At 36.6% G+C, this 22,518-nt stretch overlaps 1 protein-coding gene across 2 annotated transcripts in view; it reads left to right on the top strand.

Moving 5' to 3' along the window:
• The window catches only part of LOC306883554 (proton-coupled amino acid transporter 1-like), a 38,651-nt gene extending 16,133 nt beyond the window's left edge, over nucleotides 1-22,518 (top strand). The window contains exons 12-13 of one of the 2 annotated variants that reach the window (XR_013785365.1): nucleotides 19,298-20,625; nucleotides 22,074-22,518. Coding sequence is in view for 1 of the 2 variants with exons in the window: in XM_079438891.1 (XP_079295017.1) it covers nucleotides 19,298-19,566 (269 nt within the window). In the remaining variant the exon portion in view is untranslated. Of the gene's footprint in view, nucleotides 1-19,297 lie in introns of both variants that reach the window. The other variant, XM_079438891.1, reaches the window with a different exon arrangement.

The raw sequence follows: 22,518 nt of genomic DNA, 5'->3' as shown, positions 1-22,518 counted from the left end.
GTTAACATAGGGATGAATTTTGAATTATTTCCTGAGTTATGAATTATTTCAATTATTTATGAGTGGTGCTACTTTTGCAGCTTGCATTCAATTGATTTGTTTTTTTATTTTGTTTTTTTTTTTTTGTCAGATGGATTCTGATGGGTTAGCAATGTGTTTTTTAATTTATTTGCTTAACAGCTGGGGGAAAAGTTGATCTGAAAGTGATTCCAACAATATTGTTCCTGTGTGACGTTGTCATAGTTTCCCCATTCTCATATAGAACAATTAAAACTTTTATAGTTAATCTTTACAGCTCTTTAGTCTTATCTAACAGAAGTCATTTTTAGCAATTCATTGAACAAATTCTGTGATGTTTTCAGTTGGTTTCTTTCACTCAAACATTCCATCCTGTTTAATAAAACAACTTATATCAGTAAAATAATACAATTTCAGAAGCTGGTTAAAAAAAATTAAGATTTTTTTTTTTTAAAGATTTTTAAAAAATGTTTTTGGAAGAAGTATTTAATTCTTAGCAAGGCTGCATTTATTTGACAAAATAGATTAAAATTAGTGCTGTCAAAATTAGCGCGTTAACGCAGGTGATTAATTTTTTCAGTTTAACGCGTTAAAAATATTTAACGGCGTTAACACAGGGGCGGGGCTAGTGTTGGCCACCCCACTCACAACTGCTCCCTCTGTCTCTTTTTTCTTGCTAATTTAGTCACAGAACGTCTTTACGAGCATTTCAAATAGATGTTTCAGACGCGTGCTTCAACTTCACTTCAGCGTCAGGCGTGAGTCAAAGGAGCGCGGAAACTGTACTGTACTGAACAAAGGCGCTGCCGCACGCTGTAGCCTTTATCATTTCATATCAAAGCGCGAAAGAAACGATGTGCATGCAATGTCGTGGTCAGTTAAGTCATGAAGGTGATTAAAACTGCCTTAAAACGGTGCTTGCGTGAAATATATGAGTCACATTTAAGAACATGTCTCTGAAATGGTTTTCAAAACTGTCTTGCACTTTCTCACTCATCTAACACACTCGTCAGATCATTAATAGAGACTTTAAGACCTGAAGTGGGTCAGAAAATGTAAAGTGAGTTGAGAGAAAACACGATGCGTGTCAGATCCGCCTCGGCAGCTCTTAAAGAAAAAGCAGCCAAAATAACCTATTAACCCAGCTGCTGTGATGTCTGTTCATCAAAGAACAAAAAAAAAAAAAAAAAAGGAAATCAATAACTTTATAGCTTTAAGGACTCATCTGTATTTAATTTAGAATTTAGTGTTTGATAACTTTATTCAATTTCTGTATATTTCCTACTTGCTGAAGGGCATAGGTAGCTAAATATGACATTGGTTATACTGTGTTTATGAGAAAATTGTTTAAAGTTCACTTAAATTAGAAGTTATTTTTATTAAAGTCTAATAAATATTAAAATTGATGGCTCTCAATTATACTGTAATGTTGAATGGCAATAGTCAATGGTTAAATATTAGGGAAAAAATAATTATTTTATAGAGACATCAATATTGATGTCAGTGATACTGGCCTTCATTCATTAAAAAGATGCCATTAATCAAATATTAAAAATATACCGTCTTTATGTTGTTTCTACATTAATTTGAAGATTAAATGTGAAATTATTGCAATATAAAAGTAGATTTAAAAAGTTTAATGTTAGGTGGGATTAATCGCGATTAATTTCAGGAAAAAATTGTGATTAATTAGTTAAATTTTTTAATCGATTGACAGCACTAATTAAAATAAAATAGATTAAAAATAGAAATATTGTGAAATACAAATAGTTGCTTCAAAGTATAAGTAGTTTTTAAATAGTTGTCTTATATTTTCATATTTCTGAAAAATTGTAATTTATTCCTGTGATCAAAGCTGAATTACTCCAGTCTTCAGTGTCACACGATCCTTCTGAAATCATATTAATATGCTGATTTGCTGCTCAAGGAACATTTATTTTCATTTTCAATGTTGAAAAATGTTTTAACGTTTTTGTAGAAAACTTTGTCGGATTCGTTGGTAAATAGAAAGTTAAGAAGTACAGCATTTATTTGAAATATATGTCTTTTCACTTTTTGACAGCATATACATGAATTATTTTTATGCAAACACTCCTTTAAACTACAGCACAAGCAAATTCATTTTTAGTTACAGAGCTTAAAATGTACTACATAACAGAATGGCCCCAGGTGTGACATTGCTTGAACTTTCATGTTAGATGATCATTTATTGAATGATCTGGCTCAAATGTCCTGTAATGCCCAGTGAAACAGACCAAAGAAAACGAAGTAACTTATACTTCCTTTTCCTCAAATGGCCTTTTTCTAAAAGATTGAAACTGTCTTTTTCTGAAACTGTCAACTGTCACTTAAGTGAAGTGACATACTGCCAAGTATGGTGACCCATACTCGGAATTCGTGCTCTGCATCCAACGTGCACACACACAGCAGTGAACACACACACAGCAGTGAACACACACACAGCAGTGAACACACACACACCGTGAACATACACCCGGAGCAGTGGGCAGCCATTTATGCTGCGGCGCCCGGGGAGCAGTTGGGGGTTCGGTGCCTTGCTCAAGGGCACCTCAGTCGTGGTATTGAGGGTGGAGAGAGCGCTGGACATCCACTCCCCCCACCTACAATACCTGCCAGCCCGAGACTCGAACCCGCAACCTTTTGGATTACGAGTCCGACTCTCTAACCATTAGGCCACGACTTCCCCACATTGGGGACTTGTTCACTTGTTCACTTCCGAAACTAATGAGAGCTTCTCAAGGTTCTTTGATGTTGAGGCTGGACAGGGATCCTCTGAGCTGTAATTGCTGTGTCAGCAGGGACTGTGTAGTTGTATCTCTCCAGATGAATGAGCAAATAGATCTGAGCATCCCTCCACACTCCTCCGCCACCCCAGCTGTATACAGTACTTCGATGATCCCTAAAGGCTGTGGAAATGCACAGCAGGAGATGGACAAAAAAAAGCAGTGCATGTTCGTCACGTCACTGCTAAGAAGTCAATCCAGTTTAAAGCTATCAGATTGAGAAGAGACCACAGCCATGATGTCCTCCATCTGTGTTCGCCAGTGTCTCAACTGAAGGATACTTGATCCGACTGCTGTTATAAAACATGCAGCAGTTAAGTGGTGGTTCTTGAAATCACGAAACCTTTTAAGATCATCAGTCACTCTACAAAAACAGACATGTGTATCGTAAAGATAAGACATCATCCGTCCTCTCAAAGTCACTAAGTGAATGAGCTCCTGTTATATTTAAGGCAACAAGAATATGTTGAGCCCATTAGATTAATGTAGCATTTGGCCTGAAAAGATCTTAAAATCCCTAGTTTACCTTGTCCTTTGGCTCATGATCATCACTGACCTGGTTGTGTAAAGTGTTTTTCATGTTGTTTGCTTTCAGATTAATGGTTTTATGAAAGTTGTTGTTGTCCTGTTCATCTGTTGTCAGCCGTATTAATGTTTTTCCTTTATTGAGGTTGAAGAAAAGAGCGCAGTGTGTAGACGTCAGATCATGCAACCAAGCTATTATGAAGGGTGCATAACACTGTTACAAAAACTATTGAGCTGCAGGTGTGCTGTCCCGCTGCCAGCATCCTCGCTGAAACAACCTCATAAATGAAATGAAGTGCTCTACATGAGCAGCAACTCATACTCGACTCTGTATGTGTGATACAGACTTAAAGGAATAGTTCACGCCACTCACTCTACTCACCCCTAGATTTAGATGAGTTTGTTTCTTCATCAGAACAGATTTGGAGATATGTAGCATTCCATCTCTTGCTTACCAGTGGATCCTCTGCAGTGAATGGGTGCCGTCAGAATGAGTCTCCAAACAGCTGATAAAAACATCAATATAATCTATAATCAAAGTAATCCACACCACTCCAGTCCATCAGTTAACATCTCGTGAAGTGAACAGCTGCGTGTCTGTAAGAAACCAATTCATTGTAAGATGTTTTAACTTTAAACCATTGCTTTTACCAAAATATGATTCCATAATCAATAACGCTTCCAAACCTGTTCCAATGAAGAAACAAACTCACACGTTTCACCATATTGGATATTTAGGTTGTTGCTGTACTTTCTGGAATTGCCTTCTTTTAAAGGAAAGGCTGTTTAGGAGTTTCTTCTGTGGAACTCAAAAGAATATGGTTTGCTGAATTTGACATGCAAAAATATAGCTTGTATAGTAATTATTAATATGTTCCCTTGTTTTAATGTAGTTAATTCATGTCATTTGTGGGGCTTTGTACCAAACTGTTTTTCCAAACAGTAAAATTCAGTGGGCTCCAAAACCAATTTCACTTTCACAGTATAGAAAAACATTAGTTTTTATAATAACTTCTTACCTGCGAAAGAATACGAGTAAATGATGACAGAATTTTCAGTTTTGGGTGAACTTTCCCTTTAAGCTGCCTATGATGATAAGGATTTAGAACAAAGCTACGGAGTATGTTGCATTTAAAACTTAACTTAATGTGGTCTGAAACTCTGCATTTATCTGATTCATTTTAGCATGTGATTGTCAAAACATGCATGTCTAGGAGGGGATGTATAGAGCATAAAGTGTCCTGGTTTGAAAACAGCAGATATGCCAAAGGCAAAACAGAAAGTTAAATCCCAAGAACTCTCTCATAAAGTTTAATATCCAATGTTTAAAATAACCAAGAAATTAAAGAGGTATTGTCCTGTAGCAATCAAGTGTGCCAGTGAAATGGACCGTAAAAATAAGAGATGGATAATAAAAAATGGAACATGGACATGCATAGTTGAGCATCTATAACTGCAGACAAAACCACGTCTTAGTGTTTTCGTTTGCCTCATAAAAGGTCTTTTTTTTGTGTGTGTGTTGTTTTTGTTGTAAAGCTATTGTTATGACATTGTCAGCATGAAACATGGCGTGTCACATGCGATAAACCTACAAAAAACAAGTTCCCTAAATATTAAAAGGAACAAAAATTGTATATGTCAGCAAGCAACTTGAGATGTGACATTATCATTCCTGTCTAGTCCTTACAAGCATTTGGTATGTGGCAGGCACATACAAGTTACTCTGTTAAAATGCATTCACCATTCATACTGTGACATACATTTCCTCCTCGTACATATGCCATCTGCAATACTCAGAAAAAAAGCATCCTGTGGAAATCATGCTATGCTAGATGATGACTAATTCACAGCTCTCTGGAGTTAGAAATCCTTTCTGTCTTTAATGCTGTTTAAAGGCATTGTACATTCAAACAGCGTCGTTGGATTGCGGTTAGAGCTTAGCATTCTGAGTTGTTTAATTCTGTAAGTGTCACAGTATTGTGTCTTGCTTTGATTTATTGAGGCGAGGAAGCTGTCTGTCTTTCATTTGTTTAAGAATCCCCTCTGCCGGATGAATGAAGTGCAGAAAGTTCCTCTGTTTGCTTTGCTCCCCAATGGTTCAATTCAGAATTTGTCCTGAAGAAAGCCATATAGGAATGAAGTGGGTGCGTGACACGTAGAAATTAGAAATTAACGCATTTGTACTTCCTATAAAGCCTCCATTCTCACAGTGGAGTGCCTGGTCGAAATCAACTTCACAGGAGAGCACATCAAAGACGAGAGCAGGATTACTGTGTTTCCAAGGGTGCGAGCATGCCTGTGCGCGCTCCTAATGGAAAGTGGAATGGACAGTGCGTGAGCCCCCTCTGGTCCTGTACTTTTTCTGGGAGTGCAACGCTGCCACTGACAGCACGCTGACACATGAGCACCAGGGCATTCTGACTGCGCCGTGTTCCTCTGCTTTACCTCAGGAGCTGCTGAAATTGACCTCCCGCAGCCCCAGGGAGGATCCAAACCTGCTGAAACAAAAGGAGACACCTGAACCATGCGGCTCTGAAGGTCTCTGAAAATGCCATCCAGTAAAGAGTGAAGGTCTTCAGAACATCTTTTATGGACCCGCATGATGCCTTGCTCTCCGCTCACGTAACGATCTGACCTTTTAATAGTTTATAGAGAGACACTTCTCGTTCCTTACATCTGACCTTTTACTGTATATATTTGAACTTAACATTTTTCACCTGGCAAGTGAGGGATCATGGCTACACGATTTTGGGGGGGGTCTAATTTAAGAATTAGAATAATGATGAATATTTTTATTATTAAATATAGTCACACTTTATTTTAAGGTCCAATTCTCACTATTAACAAACAATTAACTACAATTTTTGCCTTAATATACTCCCAATTTTTCTTCTTATTAATAATTAGTTAGGTAGTTAAGTTTAGGTATTGGGTAGGATAAGGGATGTAGAATATGTTCATGCAGAATATGTGCTTTATCAGTACTAATAAAAATTGTCATTAATCACTTACCCCATGTCGTTCCAAACCTGTAAATGCTTAGTTCGTCTTCGGAACACAATTGAAGTACTTTTACTTTACTTTTAGTCATTTAGCAGACGCTTTTATCCAAAGTGACTTACAAATAAGAAAAAGTAACTACAACTAAGGCTACGTCCACACGAAGCCAGATTTCTCCGTATCCGATCTTTTTTTTTTGCCTCAAATTCCGTAAACACGGAGTCGTCTCAGGAAATATCTGCGTCCACACGGAATCACTGAAAACGACTGAAAACGATGTAGTATACATGCCAGACCAATATGTGGCGCTGTAATTCTGCCACAGAGATACACAAAAAAACAGAGAAGAAGACTTGGACCATGTGCGTAAACCTTGCGCGCTGAATACAAACTAACACACAAAGCAGAAGATTTAGCTTTAATAAAGTTAATGAGCTCAGTAGGTTCTGCAGCACGAACACAGGCACGTAGTCTGACGTTGTTGTTGTTGTCGCTGTTATGTGACGTAGCGGTGTCTGATTAGGGGCGAGACGTGGGCTGATGACGTCATCGTTTCAGAAAATATACGGATTCGCCGTCCACACGAAAACATGAAAACGGCGTTTTCAAATTTATCCACCCTGGGACCCGGTTTCAAAAATTGATCGGTTTCACTCTTCGAAAACGCCGGTTTCGTGTGGACGAAACGCCTATACGGTAAAAAATGTATGCGTATATAGAGAAACCCGTCTTCGTGTGGACTGGGCCTAAAAGTCAAAACGCTGTAACTACTATATACACACATTTAAGAAAATAAAGTAATTAAATAAAATTGACAAATGCATACAACAACATTTCAATACTAAACATTTAAATGAAAAAAATAAAAACTAAAATTTGAAATTATTTAAAAAATAAAAGCTAAAAAGAATTCAAAATATTAAAACAACAACTTGCACATAGTAAGAAATGGTTATAAAAAAAAACTGAAACAGAAGTGAAACAAGTTGTAGGAAAGAGGAAAATAAAAAGCGATACTTATCCTTTGCTGGTGTCCCTGTCCGGTGGAGTCGCACGGTAGAGTCTATGGTCTTTACACTCTTCGGTCTTCACACGACGGCTGCCGCGGTATAATAACCTTTTTTTTATACCTATCTAACAAATCACTATTTGAATTCAGCTGGACCCACTTTCCTGTTTATCACTAAAAATGGCCAAGCAAGTGCAGACACTGACAAGATACGTGATACAGTATGAGACCAAACGCGATTTCAGCAACTCTCAACACGGTAAACTCTTTAAAATTTAAGATATTTTTGATTAAAACTGGGAGATTTGTGACTGTCCCATTGACTGCCAAACAATTAACACTGTCAAGGCCCAGAAAAGTATGAAAGACATCGTCAACATAGTCCATCTGTCATCAGTGGTTCAACTGTAATTTTACGAAGCTACGAGAATGATTTTTGTACGCAAAGAAAACAAAAATAATGACGACATTCAACAATTCGTCTCCTCCGCGTCACTGTTGCACCATTTTGGACAATATCCGCTGGACGCAAACTGCGTGTCTGTTCCGTGTGGTGCGGCTGACACAGAACAGCGTACGCTGTTTGCTTTCAGCGAATATTCTCCAAAATGGTGCTACAGTGACTTGGAGGAGACTGGGAGCCAATAAAGTTTGTCTGTTGTTGATGTTAAGCTGTTCTCATTGCAAGGATGTGAAGATGGTTGGCACATGTTGCATTCCCAGATGCGTGTTAAAACAACACAAACTCGTGTGAAGCAGCATTTATTGCGAACTGAGGCACTGCAAACACAAGTGGATAATGAGCTATTCAGGTGTAAGAACACAGCCCCGCGCGTCACTCTGAAACACACAGCACAAATATTTGTTTAATTAAACTGCAGCCTTTGCCATTTGATAATTACACTAAGCCATATCGTAATTTCAGTTTTAGTTCAACTGAACGGGGAGCCTTACGCCAAATGAATGAATGGTCAGTTTAGGGACCAATTCTTACTATAACTAAATATTAACTATGACTTTTGCCTCAAACTCCTAATTTGCTGCTTATTAATAGTTAGCAAGGTAGTTGTTAAGTTAAGAGATCTAAAAATAAGGCATTGATATGTGTTTTATAAGTAGTAATATTACAGCCAATATGCTAGTAATATGCATGCTAATAAGCAACTAGTTAATAGTGAGAATTGGAACCTAAACTAAAGTGTTACCAAATAAATTATGTACATGATAAATCTGTTTGGGTTCTTTTTTAATCATGTGAGATATCATGGGGTGATATGAAAGACGTGAAACTAGCACAGCTATATTAGGCATCCATTTTCTGGGAAAATTATTAATTATAAAGTTTAGATGTTATGCAAAAATATTTGCCCATAGAATACAGCAACTGTCCAGTCGGAATCAAGTATTTCAGAGAGATGTTGAAACAATTCAGGTGGAATGTTAATTAATTAAAGGGGTCCAAAGGCAGGGAATCACAGAGCTGTGCATATTTCCATTTCATGTGGCTTAATTTGTTTGTTGACAGTTTCTCTGTAGTGCTCTTGTTGGTCGTGTGAACCATAAGACCACACAGCGTCTCGAGTCAAGACATTTTCACTGTTCGTAAAATCAGCAGTAGTCTCGCATAGCCAGACCTTCAGACTGACGGCTGAAGGTCTGGAATATATGGTAGCTTTCATTGGCCAAAGCCCGCCCATGAGGCCATTTTACCGACATGTCAAACAACCAATCACAGTTTGTTTGGTTCAGCATCATGTTTCGAGGCGTGGAAATGTTGCCACAATATCAGTGTAAAACTTGCAGATGTATTATAAAGATTTTATGCCGTAACCTTTAATTTCACATACTTTTGAAAATGCAGTGTTTAGCTGACCTGATAAGCGCTCGTCGTCACAGTTGTAAACTCGACGGCTTTTTTCTTTCGTGAGGGGGTTTGGCGCCACGGCATCTTTGTTTCCAGGCAGAACGTTAAAGAACGCGACATACACGCGTCTCCCGGAAATCCTGTATAATTCAACCAATCCGACGATGACTTCGAAACTCCTGAAGTGTTTCCAGATAAGTGTGCCATATGCATCAGACGTTTAGCCAACGTTCATGGGCATGACGTATGAGGCTGAGACTAAAGTAGCAGTAAAGGTCCCTGAGTTCGAAATTTTCGCATGTTAAAAAATAAATACGACCTCACGTTGTCTCAATCACGTTTACACACTGCCTCCGAAACCTTTGTCCGTCAAAAAAAATTCAGATCAGGTTAAATTTTCTGCGTTTTCGCATCTGTAGCGTGCATTTTGATAGGAAAGGATGGGGAAAACGGAAAAACGAATGCGAAAATTTCGGACACATTGTGCAATGACCTTAACTCAGATTAAACTGTGAGAATACTAAATCTACTTTACAATATGAATTAGCCAGTTTTATTATTATTATTTTTTACATGTTGCTATGTTATTGCTGAGGGGTTGCTTACTGCCAAGTCTTTAGATGTGGTGTAAGCCCCTGCTTTTGACTTTGAGACTTTATTTCAAACATGAAAAATAAATACAATAAAAACTATGAAACAAAAACAATACAAAACAATTTTAACACATACATGTCTGTAAAGGAGTAGGAAGTAGCATAAGTTTATTTAATCCTACCCCTTCTCCACTCCACATTGATGATAATAATCAATAATAATAATAATTATAATCAATAATCATCAATTAATTGAGAGCTATGACCTAGCAGTTATTGCTTTTGTTCCAGCAAGTTGAGCCTGGATGCTCATGCATGAGTTTAGTCCAGTCTGTGTCATCCCCTAAATCCTTCTCCGTCTTTTCCCCGTCATTTAGAAGTGTTCTTTTTCTACTAACATTACCTCATCAATAAAAATTGCAAAAAGTCTTAAAAAGATAAGAACCAGAAGATTCTTACATTGCAATTTAAGACGGGCATGAGCATTAGAGCCCTGCTAAAATTTAGGCCCTGGCCCGAGATGCTCAGGCCCTAGCCCGGCCCGTGTCCAACAGCTCATCAAAATTACCGGCCCGTCTTTTTTTTTTTTTTTTCTCTCTCTTTCTCCCATTACAGCTTATACTATAGTTCAGTTTTGTATGAAATGGCAAAGTGATTGTATTTCGTTTTGATATTTTATGAAGTTAATTTAGAGAAACGTTTGGAGCATTTTTTTATTTATTTGTTAAATGTAAGTTTTTGTTTTTTAAAGTAACGACCAAGCAGACAGTGAGTTGATCATAGCCTATGTTTGATCAATTTAGCTTTTTCAAATCATCACGACTTATCTATAATTATAAAACAGCTCCACAATGTTAGTTTAAACGCTTGATTTAGATAAGTGTGCACTGACGCATATCGAGTCGTTTGTGCGGAGAGTAGAAGCTGAAGCGCGCTTTACAGGACATAATAATAATAATAATAATAATTTGTTACATTTATGTAGCGCTTTTCTGGTTACTCGCGCTTTACATAGAAAGGTGGAATCTCCTCAACCACCACCAATGTGCAGCATCCACCTGCATGATGCGACGGCAGCCATATTGCACCAGAACGCCCACCACACACCAGCTTATTGGTGGAGAGGAGACGGTGATGAAGCCAATCTGTGTATGGGGATGATTGGGAGGCGCCAGAGCATCACTTGCATTGGAAACATTTCAAAATACGCTGTCATTTTTGCTCATAAAGGTAAGCGTAATAGGCTACGTTATTCGGAACTGTAAAGGGTCTACTTTTATTTCTGTGCACTCACAATATCAACAAAATGTGCTTTTATAAAATAAAGAAGAAAAAAAAGCAGTTTCCGTTTTGAGCAAGCGGAGCGCTTCTGAAAAACCGAAGCACAGCGAATAGGCTACTTGCCTCACTGACTTGATAAATATAGTATCTAGAAAGCTTTGAATTACTACTTTAAAACAAAATAATTTCAATCGAAAACAAAAACTTTCATTATTTAATTATAAAATCCCTAAAGATGCATTTTTCTCTAAAGGCGAAATGAGATGGCGGCGAGTCAGGATCATCATCAAATGCGTGGATTATCCAAAATGCCGCTTTTCCCAAAGCATTGGGAACTTTGTTACTCGCCATGCTCCAGCTTCTCCCTGATGCTCTGCATGGTCAACTGTCACCTGTATGCTAATGCGTGCGTATATGCGTTGGGTATTGCGTAGGTAATGTGTAATATTTATAATATAATCAGTATTTAATATAGTAGGCTAGCCATGTGTGCTCTGTGCATATATGGCCACTATAAAAGGAGATAAGCTAAATGAGCCCGATCTGTAAAAAAAAAATAAAAAAAAAATGGCCCGAGCCCAGCCCGAATGGACTCAGCATGTCGTGCGCTTGCAGACCTCTAATGAGCATCAGTTTTAGTCCTCACAAATGCTGGCTGCTGAGTGTATGACGCTCATTTTGAGTGTGATGATAAATACTCAAGATTAACTGAACACATTCTAATTATAGATTTTTTTTCCCGGCTTTTTCACATATGCATTGATGAGATTGTACATGCAGACCTGTGTTCCTAGAGTATTTTTTGGAGCTAAGATAAAACTCATAATTTCATTTATAATGACATTATAGTCTCAGCTTCATTATCTCTTCTCATTCTGACCATAGTGCCATAGGAGAGGCTGAAACGCACTATTTTTCAAGGCTAATACCACAGTGTTCATGACCCTATCTGTCCTAGACGTTGTAATGAGGCGTTATGTTGTGTTTCATCCCACCTTTGAAGGCTCTTTTATCCCAAAGAACATATTCCACGTGCTTCTGACAGTTTAATAGTTGCTCATTTTGAAATGCTGCTGCAAAATCAATTACTGCTCTGTGACTGATATCTGTGAGATGAACTTTATTAATTTTGTATAATGGCCACTGACAACAGGCCTTCTTAATGGACTGAAAGGATTCATTAGGAATATCTCAATGGACTTGTTACTGACAATATGCATGTATTTATGACTCTATTTATTTTTGCAAGAACGGGCAAAGGTTTTGACATGCTTTTTCCTCACGCTAGAATGATCTCTTTGTGCAGCCAGACTGTAATAACGTAACAAGCAACTGTTTGTTTGCTTTTGACATGTAATATAGAACAACGTGATTTATGTAAATGCTGGCTCACGTTTTTGAGGAGCACATGCTAAAACGTTGTTCTGATGTGAGTTGTCCAGATGCATCGATCACATCGCCAGCATCAAACTTTCATTAAACAGATGCAGGCCTGTGTTGCGTCCAACAACAGCTGCCTGCTGTTTGTGATCTTCAGACGACAGATATTTATAAATGGTTTGCATTTTTTTGAATATTTTGTCCATTGAGATTCGTAGTGCGTTTCAAGATACTAACATTCATTACTGCTCAAATTCAGGCCGCCGCTTCTGTCTCCTGACAATGAACCCGTGATGAGCCTCTATTTATATTTCAAACAATCATCGTCTGACAGTCAAGAATTGTTCACAAGTGAATAATGGGTAATTTGTCGCAGCGTCTGCGCTCCCCTCTGTAGTTTTGTCACAGTCCGCCTCTAGAAATCTTCACATGGCAGAAGGCGATTTGCCCTGTGGGCCGATGTAAATTGGATTGTTATTAAATTATCTCACTTGTGTGGTCCGAATACACCGAAACTTTCAAAGCTTGAAATAAACAAATTAGCCTGGCCATTTTCCAACTTCAACTAACCAATGTTCTGCTAATCAGAGCCGGGAATATTTGAAAAAGGAGTGTTGTTAAATGTGAAACGCTTAATGTGGACTCCCTCGCTCTGACCCAGAGCTGACTTTGGTCTGCTGCTGTCTCTGAGTGCTGGGAGGTGCAGATACACCTGTGTTTACAACTGTGAAATGCGTCCCTGAGGTTCACTGCGTTTGGTAATTAAGAGACTAAGGATATGTAACATTTTTATAGCCTTGAATATTGTTGCCTTGAGACTGCTTTAAGCTCTTTCCTGCTCCTGTAGTGTTGTTTGATTTGTAATTGCAACAAAAAGCCAAGAATCTCGTAATGTTACCACCAAAGCTAATAATCTCCAGACAGGCTGTTGGTTGTTTATTGCCTCCTCTAAATGTGGTCATGAGTATAAAGGAAACATTTGGCTGGGTGGAGACATCCTGAAGTATTGAGATTTCGATAATTAGGTTAATTTCTATTAATAAATGCTAAACCTATTAAAAAATATTTTTTTAAGAAATTAATACTTCTGTTAAATGCATTCAGTTGATCAAAAGTGACAGTAAAACGCGTACATATTTATTTTTTTTAATTATTGCTGTTATTTTGAACTTTAAATTGTGTATTCCCCAAAAAAAAAAAAAAATTAGCAGCACATTTATAATAATAAATGTTTCTTAAGCAGAAAATCATCATATTTGTGAAGCATCATGTGACACTGAAGACTAAAGTGATGCTGAAAAATGTTAAAATAGAAAAGTTATTTTAAATTGCATTTCATATTACATTTTTTTTTTTTTTTTTTTTTACAGTATTTTTGGTTAAGAAAATACAGCCTGAGTGAACAATCTAATAATTTAGGCCTTAAAATAAATGTTGTTATAAATGTTTTTTTTTTTTAAATATAGTAAATGTTACAATTGCTCATCCTATCCTAAGAAATGTAAAAAAAAAAAATCCTAATAGCGTTATCTGTATTGGTATCAGTGATTCTGGGCTTGATGCATGAACAGATTAACACATAATATTTAAATAGCATCATTTATATTATTTTAGTCACCTAATATTATGCAGTATGCTGTGGAAAAGTGTGCTATTAATTTTATAAGCAACTCAACTTATAAAACAGAAGAAATAGACTTGCACTGAGTGCAGTATTATGGCAGGATACACATGGGCATTCACTTTTTACTCAGCAAGAGTAAAAGTCTCGTCTGCTTATGCCATTTTAAACCATATAGCAAATGTGCTTGATATGTTCCGGATCTGATAATGAATTTCATATTGTGCTGAGCCTATAAAACCGTGCTCTGGGGTTAAATATGATTAATGGGAAATGTTGTCCGTTGCCAGCAGCTCTTATATCCTCTGTAGTTTGACACCTTTTTCGCTTGACTCTTTTTGAGTTTTTCTGAAGGTCTGAAAGTGGGCTTCTCTCATATTCTTCTATACATAAATCACTTTGCCTCAAAGTACAGTTGTCAAAGAACTGCTTTTATAAAAATAGCTTAAATAACGTGGCAGACCTCATTAATCTAGTAGTCCCTCAATTGGCAAGGCATAGCCGTTTTCCTTTCCAAGAGGAGAAATGTGCTGACTGCAGACGGTCTTCAGTGACATGTCAAGGTGAGCCAAAGGGGAGTCGCTCGGACCTGGGGATGTCCAGTTAATGAGCCTGTCTGATCAAATATCATCTTTCTCTGCACTAATATCAGTGTACACTGCCGTTCAAAAGTTCTGGGAACACTAAGATTTTTTTTTAAATGTTTTTCTTTTTGTTTTAAAGAACTATCTTATGCTCATCAACCCTTCATTTATTTGATCCAAATATTTACGTGATCAGAAAAATTCAGTGTTACATGATCTTTCAGAAATCATTCTAATATGACGATTTGTTATCAATGATGGAAACCTTTTTTGTTGCTTAATATTTTTTTGGAACCTGTGATCTTTTTTACGGATTCTTTGAATAAAAAGTTTAAAAAGAACAGCATTTATTCAAAATAGAAATATATTCTAACAATAGGAAGTCTTTACTATCACGTTTTATCAATTTGACATATCCTTGCTGAATAAAAATAGTACTTTTTTTTTTTTTTTTTTTTTTTTTTTTTAAAGAAACGGAAAAATGTACTGACCCCAAACTTTTGAATGGTAGTTATATTGTTACAAAACATTTCTGTTTTAAATAAATGCTGTACTTTTTTACTTTTTATTCATCAAAGAATCCTGAAAAATGATTACAGTTTACAAAAAATATTAAGAAGCAAAAGTGTTTCCAACGTTGATCATAAATCAGCATATTAGAAGGATTTCTGAAGGATCACGTGACCCTGAAGACTGGAGTAATAATGAAAAAACACAGGAATAAATTATATTTTAAAGTATAAAGCGATTTAAAGTACAAACCCGATTCCAAAAAAGTTGGGACACTGTACAAATTGTGAATAAAACAGAATGCAATGATGTGGAAGTTTCAAATGTCAATATTTTATTCAGAATACAACATAGATGACATATCAAATATTTAAACTGAGAAAATGTATAATTTTAAGGGAAAAATAAGTTTATTTTAAATTTCATGGCATCAACACATCTCAAAAAAGTTGGGACAAGGCCATGTTTACCACTGTGTGGCATCCCCTCTTCTTTTTATAACAGTCTGGGGACTGAGGAGACAAGTTGCTCAAGTTTAGGAATAGGAATGTTGTCCCATTCTTGTCTAATACAGGCTTCTAGTTGCTCAACTGTCTTAGGTCTTCTTTGTCGCATCTTCATCTGCCTGCGCTTTGGATCATGTTTAGATATGGCTTCTTTTTTTAACTATAGAGTTTTAGCCGGCAACGGCGAATGGCACGGTGGATTGTGTTCACCGACAATGTTTTCTGGAAGTATTCCTGAGCCCATGTTGTGATTTCCATTACAGTAGCATTCCTGTATGTGATGCAGTGCCGTCTAAGGGCCCGAAGATCACGGGCATCCAGTATGGTTTTCCGGTCTTGACTCTTACGCACAGAGATTGTTCCAGATTCTCTGAATCTTTGGATGATATTATGCACTGTAGATGATGATAACTTCAAACTCTTTGCAATTTTTCTCTTGAGAAACTCCTTTCTGATATTGCTCCACTATTTTTCGCCCCAGCATTGGGGGAATTGGTGATCCTCTTGCCATCTTGACTTCTGAGAGACACTGCCACTCTGAGAGGCTCTTTTTATACCCAATCATGTTGCCAATTGACCTAATAAGTTGCAAATTGGTCCTCCAGCTGTTCCTTATATGTACATTTAACTTTTCCGGACTCTTATTGCTACCTGTCCCAACTTTTTTGGAATGTGTAGCTCTCACGAAATCCAAAATGAGCCAATATTTGGCATGACATTTCAAAATGTCTCACTTTCAACATTTGATATGTTATCTATATTCTATTGTGAATAAAATATAAGTTTATGAGATTTGTAAATTATTGCATTCCTTTTTTATTCGTAATTTGTACAGTGTCCCAACTTTTTTGGAATCGGGTTTGTATAAATTGCAATAATATTATCACGATCACAATATTACCATTTTTTTCCCTGTATTTTTGATTAAATAAATGCAGCCTTGATGAGCATAAGAGACTTCTTTAAAAAACATTAAAATCATATTGACCCCAAACTTTTGAACAGCAGTGTATTTTGTAAAGGACAGTTTATTTAGGATGTGAAGCCAGTGTTTCAGGACTCTGGACGTGGCTGGTTGAGTGCAGAGAAACAGATGGCAGCTGTCTGCGATACAGCTCTGGTCTTGATCTCTGAAATTTGGGAAAGGACATGAATTACTAAACACTGAGCAGAGACATGAGGATGGTAGAGCTCCAGCTGTTGTCTAAAACATGCTCTGTGAAATCTTTCTGGCCGAATGATGACAGCTGCAAACTAATATAGACAAGATATCAGAGGAACGCAAACCTCTTCAGATATATTTTCTCAATATTACTATAGCTTTGATAAATGACACATTTGAGAGTCCACAATAATAAAAAAGTACAAATATTTTTAAAAGTTCGTTTAAAGCTCATTCAGAGTTTTTATAAATTTATTTTTATATTTATGATGGTTTCATATGCTTTTGAAAACTTGTGTACCACTTTCAATAAAAGTTTTCTAATTAATGACTCAAATGTCTGTAACTTTACAATAAGATCTCATTTGTTAACATTAGTTAATGCATTAATTAACATGAAGCAACAATGTACAGTATATTTTTTACAGCATTAATTTGTTCATGGTAGTGGTTCATGTAAATGGTACATTCATGTTAAGAAATACAATTAATAATAATTAATTAGTACATTTTGAATTTAATATTAACATTAAGAAATGCTATAAATATTGTTCATGTTAACTAATATAGTTCATTTAATGTTAACAAATGAAACCTTACTGCAAAATGTCATGTAGTGTAACCATCAAGTAAAAATAAATATTTTCCCTACATCTTGAATTAATGGGAGTCGACACATCTTACACATCTCATTCACATTATATATATATATATATATATATATATATATATATATATATATATATATATATATATATATATATATATATATATATATATAAATAATTGTAATTATTAATTCATAAATACCATACGTCTTAGTCTTTACAACTTGAACTAACCTGGCTTTGTTATAAAATGTTATAAGACATTATTTGACCTTGACACACAGTCATGATATCATTTCCTGTTTGTTTTTTAATAATTTATTATTTCATGCAAGGTGGTTGCACCATGTGACTTTTTTTTTTTTTTTTTTTTTTTTTTTTTTTTTTTTTTTTTTTTGCATGTTTGTCAAATATTAATAAGCGGTATTGTTTTAAGTAAATAATTATAAAAGTTTATGCCAAACTATTTTAGCAATTTTTCTTTTCAAGATTTCATCATTTATTATTTCTTTATGATATCAGGACTGGTAAATCACTCTGAAATCTTTGACTTTATTCTCTTAATGATAATTCAGAAATTAAAAACATGCTTATAATAGAATAGGTTTATTGAATTCATTGTAAGCATGCATGTATGAACTGTATTTTTAAAGTCTTTTTTAATAAATGAATAGATCTGTATAAAATGATTAGCATTATATAATTTGACTCATACAGTAATCTTTCTGCAAATTGGTGTCCTCTATCGTCACAGTAAGGAACGAATGAGTCACCGGCTGAGGACTCATAGACGCCTGTACGGTTTAGTTTGCTGGAAGAGCCGTGCTTAGAGGATCCATCAATTGATCCAGCACATGTCCTTAATGTGAATTTACTTTGCAATAGCTTTTAAAGCCTTGTTCTGCTCTCGGTCCCCGAGGGGAATCTGTCACCTGTGTCTGCTTTGTAATCTGCTTGGTGTTTGCCTCTCAAATCTTCAAAGTGACCTACATCTCAGCCCTCTTTGGGCTTAAAATTTGGCCTTTTAAAACAACATATTACAAAGAAGGCTGTCCGGTTCGGTTTGGTTTCCCTCGCCAAAGTCTTCAAGAGAGTGGGTTCAAAAGATCAGCCTTTCAGTGTTGATTTACCAGATATCCTGCTTCAAAAAGACTTGTCAAATGAGAAGTGAACAGCCGACAACCTCTACAAAATAATAATAAGTGACAGGAAGTGGGTGTGCGCTCTAATGTGTGTTCATGTGCGACAGACAGGAATTTGCCATGTGAACGTTTGAAGATTTAAAAGCTGCGGTGTATTCCCGCCGTGCACAGTGTGAAAAACAGAGGAACGTTTGGAGGACATCAGATGAGGCTTGTTTGGTGGAGAACAGTGCCTTTTGATGCCCACTTCAATCCCCTTAGTGACAGATCAAGATAACTCAAAGCAGCACGCGGCATGCCCAATGTCCTCCACTCTACATGAAATGCACTCATCAGCATTACGATCAGCTTCTGCCTTTTTACATTTTCCCTCTCCAGGGCTTGGTGCTTACTTTTTTCCTCAAGTGGCGCAATGACAATTTAGCAAATAATGTGTTTTTCCTTATACTGAAAATATATATTTTTTACAATGTTTCTAATTAAAAGTCCTGTATTATGCAAAGCTGAAATACACACAAACTCATTTTATGTAAAGTCTGTACTTTACTATCACCGGATGCTCACTGTAAAACATGTTAGGGATAAAATAGGCGCGTCTTCTACATGGTGCAATGCAAACAGCATGAAGAGCGCAGCAGCCGGAAGTGGTCTTGCGGTTTAACTTGATGTCCTTCTTCTGTCTCACCGCAGGTGCTCTGGCCGTATTGATCCCGGAGCTTGACCTGGTTATTTCTCTGGTGGGCTCCGTGAGCAGCAGCGCTCTGGCCCTCATCATCCCTCCCCTGCTTCAGATCATCACCTTCCATAATGAAGACATGAAGCTGTGGGTGATGGTCAAGGACATCGGCATCAGTGTCATTGGCTTTGTGGGCTTTGTGGCAGGGACGTACATCTCCATCCAGGAGATTGTGGCACGGAACAGCAGCAGACACAACAGCACTCACCTGCAGCTGCTGTGAACGCTGACGCAGCGACAGATTAAATGTAGGCCATGCAGACCGGCTGAATCATTTATTCACTACATGCTCCTTTGATTTCTGCTAAATTTCACTCGGGATTCTTCTTCTTTCTGAACGTCTGTTGATGGCTCATGGATTTTTTTTTTATGTGTTTTTGTCCTTCAGTTTTTGCAGCACTAAAGTCTCTTCATATCAAGTTCCCAAGTTGAAATATTTTGGTCAAACAGCCTTTATCCCAATTTTGAGGTGAAGATTAACAGAATAATATCTATATTGCTCATTTTAATGTCTTGTTTACAGTGTTTCAGTGCCACAAACGGATTCCTTTCATATTAATTTAGACTTAACAGGTTCGAATGAGTAGTTGCGAGTGGAAAGAAGCGACGTGAACAATTTCTGTTTGTAACTGTTTTTATGTATTCTTAGGGCTCTTGGTTTCAAGACAAAAAGCGAGTTATTTACTTCTGCATATTACGCACAGACTCAAGCTAGACTTGATTGTAAATATGTGGAAAATCCATTCAAAGTACAGAATGTTTGCACAATTACACAATACCTCTTAGTCTCAACCAATCAAAAGATTAGTCCGATCAGTGGTCTTTAAACACTTTTATTTGCACCGTGTCTGCTGTTTTTTTAATTGATTTATATTTTTAAGTAATGTTTTATTGGTTTATTTTTATTTGTGCCATCTCACACATCAAACAGCCTTTTATATTCAACAGGTGCCGTCAGTGAGTCAACTTGCAGAGACATCTGTTGATATAACGTTTGTTTTTTTTCTGATTGCCGCATTATCTACCAGCTGTAGTTTTTTCAGTATCTATATGGCCAGATTTAATTCCAGATGTGCAGTAGATAATTGTTTTAAAACAGGCTCCAGATCTCATGATTTTCAGCACACAAAACACTTCAAGTTCAGGCAGACCAACAGAAGTGTGTTAACCGTATGCATGTTGAGTAGCTTTCATTTTAATACGCTTTATACTGTTGTGTTAAACACACTTTTTACTGAGATACTTGAATTTCTTTTTTAGTTGTATGAAAGTCCTATATAATGCTGCTCACTAATATTGGCACCCTTGGTAAAGATGAGCAAAGGCGGCTGTGAAAATAAATCTGCATCAGTTATCTTTTTAATCTTTCATTTAAAAAAATCTAAACATTCGTTGAAGTAAAACAATTTAAAGTAGGGGGAAACTCACATTATGAAATGTTTTTCTCCAATGCATGTTAGCTACAATTATTGGGACCCCTAGAAATTCTTATGAGAAAAATATCTCTGAAGTATATTCCTATTCATATTTACATTTTTATAGCACACCAGGGTGATTATGAACATGAAATTGTCCAGCCATGACTTCCTGTTCCACAGGATTATAAATACGAGGAACACTAAGCCCAAATTCCCTTAATCAACCATCACAAGGAGTAAAGCCAAAGAATATAGTTCTGATGTACAGAACAAGATTATTGAGCATCACAAAATAGAAAGTGGCTGTAAAAAAAAAAAAAATTTAAATCCCCATTTCTACCATCAGGGGAATAATTAAGAGGTTCCAACTAAATCAACTAAAGATGTTACAAATCTGCCTGGAAGAGGACGTGTGTCTATATCGTCCTGATGCACGGTGAGGAGGAGCGTTTGAGTGGCTAAAGACTCTCTGAGGACCACAGCTGGAGAATTGCAGAGTTCAGTTGAGTCTCAGGGTTAGAAAGCTTAAATTGTCAAACAGCACCTACAAATGGGTTTCAAGAAAAAATTCTCCTGGCTCATCCAAAAACAATCTGACTGGAACTTCAAATGGGACTGGCTTCTATGGTCAGATCAAACTTAAAAAATGAGCTTTTTAACAGCAAACACTCAAGATGGGTTTGGTGCACACAGGGATAAAAAGTACCCCATGTCCATGTTTAAATACTGGATCTTTAATGTTGTGGGCCTGTTTTTCTGCCCGAGGTCCTGGACATCTTGTTTAGACGCATGGCATCATGGATTCTATCAAACAGATAAAAAATCAACAAGTGACTGACTCTGTTAGAAATCTTATAATGGACCATGTTTGGATCTTCCACCAGGACAACAAACATCAAAATAAACACAAAAAGGTGTCACCGAGCACAAAATGAAACTTGTGCCATGGCTGTCCCTGTCCTCTGACCTGAATCCTATAGAAAATGAGTGAGGTGAACTGAAGAGAAGCACCATCACCTGTGAATCTGAAGGATCTGGAGAGATTCTGGATGAAGGAATGGTCTCTGATCTCTTATCAGGTGTCCTCTAACCTCACCAGGCATTATAGGAGAAAACTCAGAGCTGTTTTTTAGGGAAAAGGACGTTGCAATAATTGGGTGCCAATAACTGTGGCAAACATGAACTAGAGAAAACCTTCCATTGTTTTACTTCAATGAAAGGTTAGAATTTTGTAAAAAATTTTGAATTAAAGATAAAAAGGATAAACAATGCAGATTTATTTTCACAGCCACCTTTGCTCATATTTACCAAGGGTGCCAATATTAGTGAGCAGCACTGTATGGTTGGCAGTGCCAAAGTTATTAACTGGAGAGGTTTTTTTTACATATATATATATAATTTACGGTCATTTTTAAGTTGCTTTTGTAATTGCAGTGTTACTTGTTTTGACTTTGTGACTTCGTGGATTTTTGTCTTATTGTACATATGTTCATTTTCAACAAGGTGAGCATGAATAAATGACCAACAGCATATGTTTAATACTTTAAAATATGTAAATATGAGATTCTACAAACAGAGAAGCGTCACATTGCTCAATTTAGTACATATTACTAGTTCATTGATTTGTTGATCGTCAACATGAGAGTTTCAATGTCTACCTGTTGAGTTGCATCATTGTGTCTTTCTAGTTCATGTAGAACAGCAGGCCTTGAGATCTGCTATGTGCTCTGTGTTTGAATTAAAGAAACGATAGCCTG

Source organism: Barbus barbus (genome assembly GCF_936440315.1).
Source record: "Barbus barbus genome assembly, chromosome: 17".
NCBI classification, from domain to species: Eukaryota; Metazoa; Chordata; class Actinopteri; order Cypriniformes; family Cyprinidae; genus Barbus; species Barbus barbus.
Note: the sequence above shows the minus strand (reverse complement) of the source record. Positions and strands in the feature narration are given on the sequence as shown.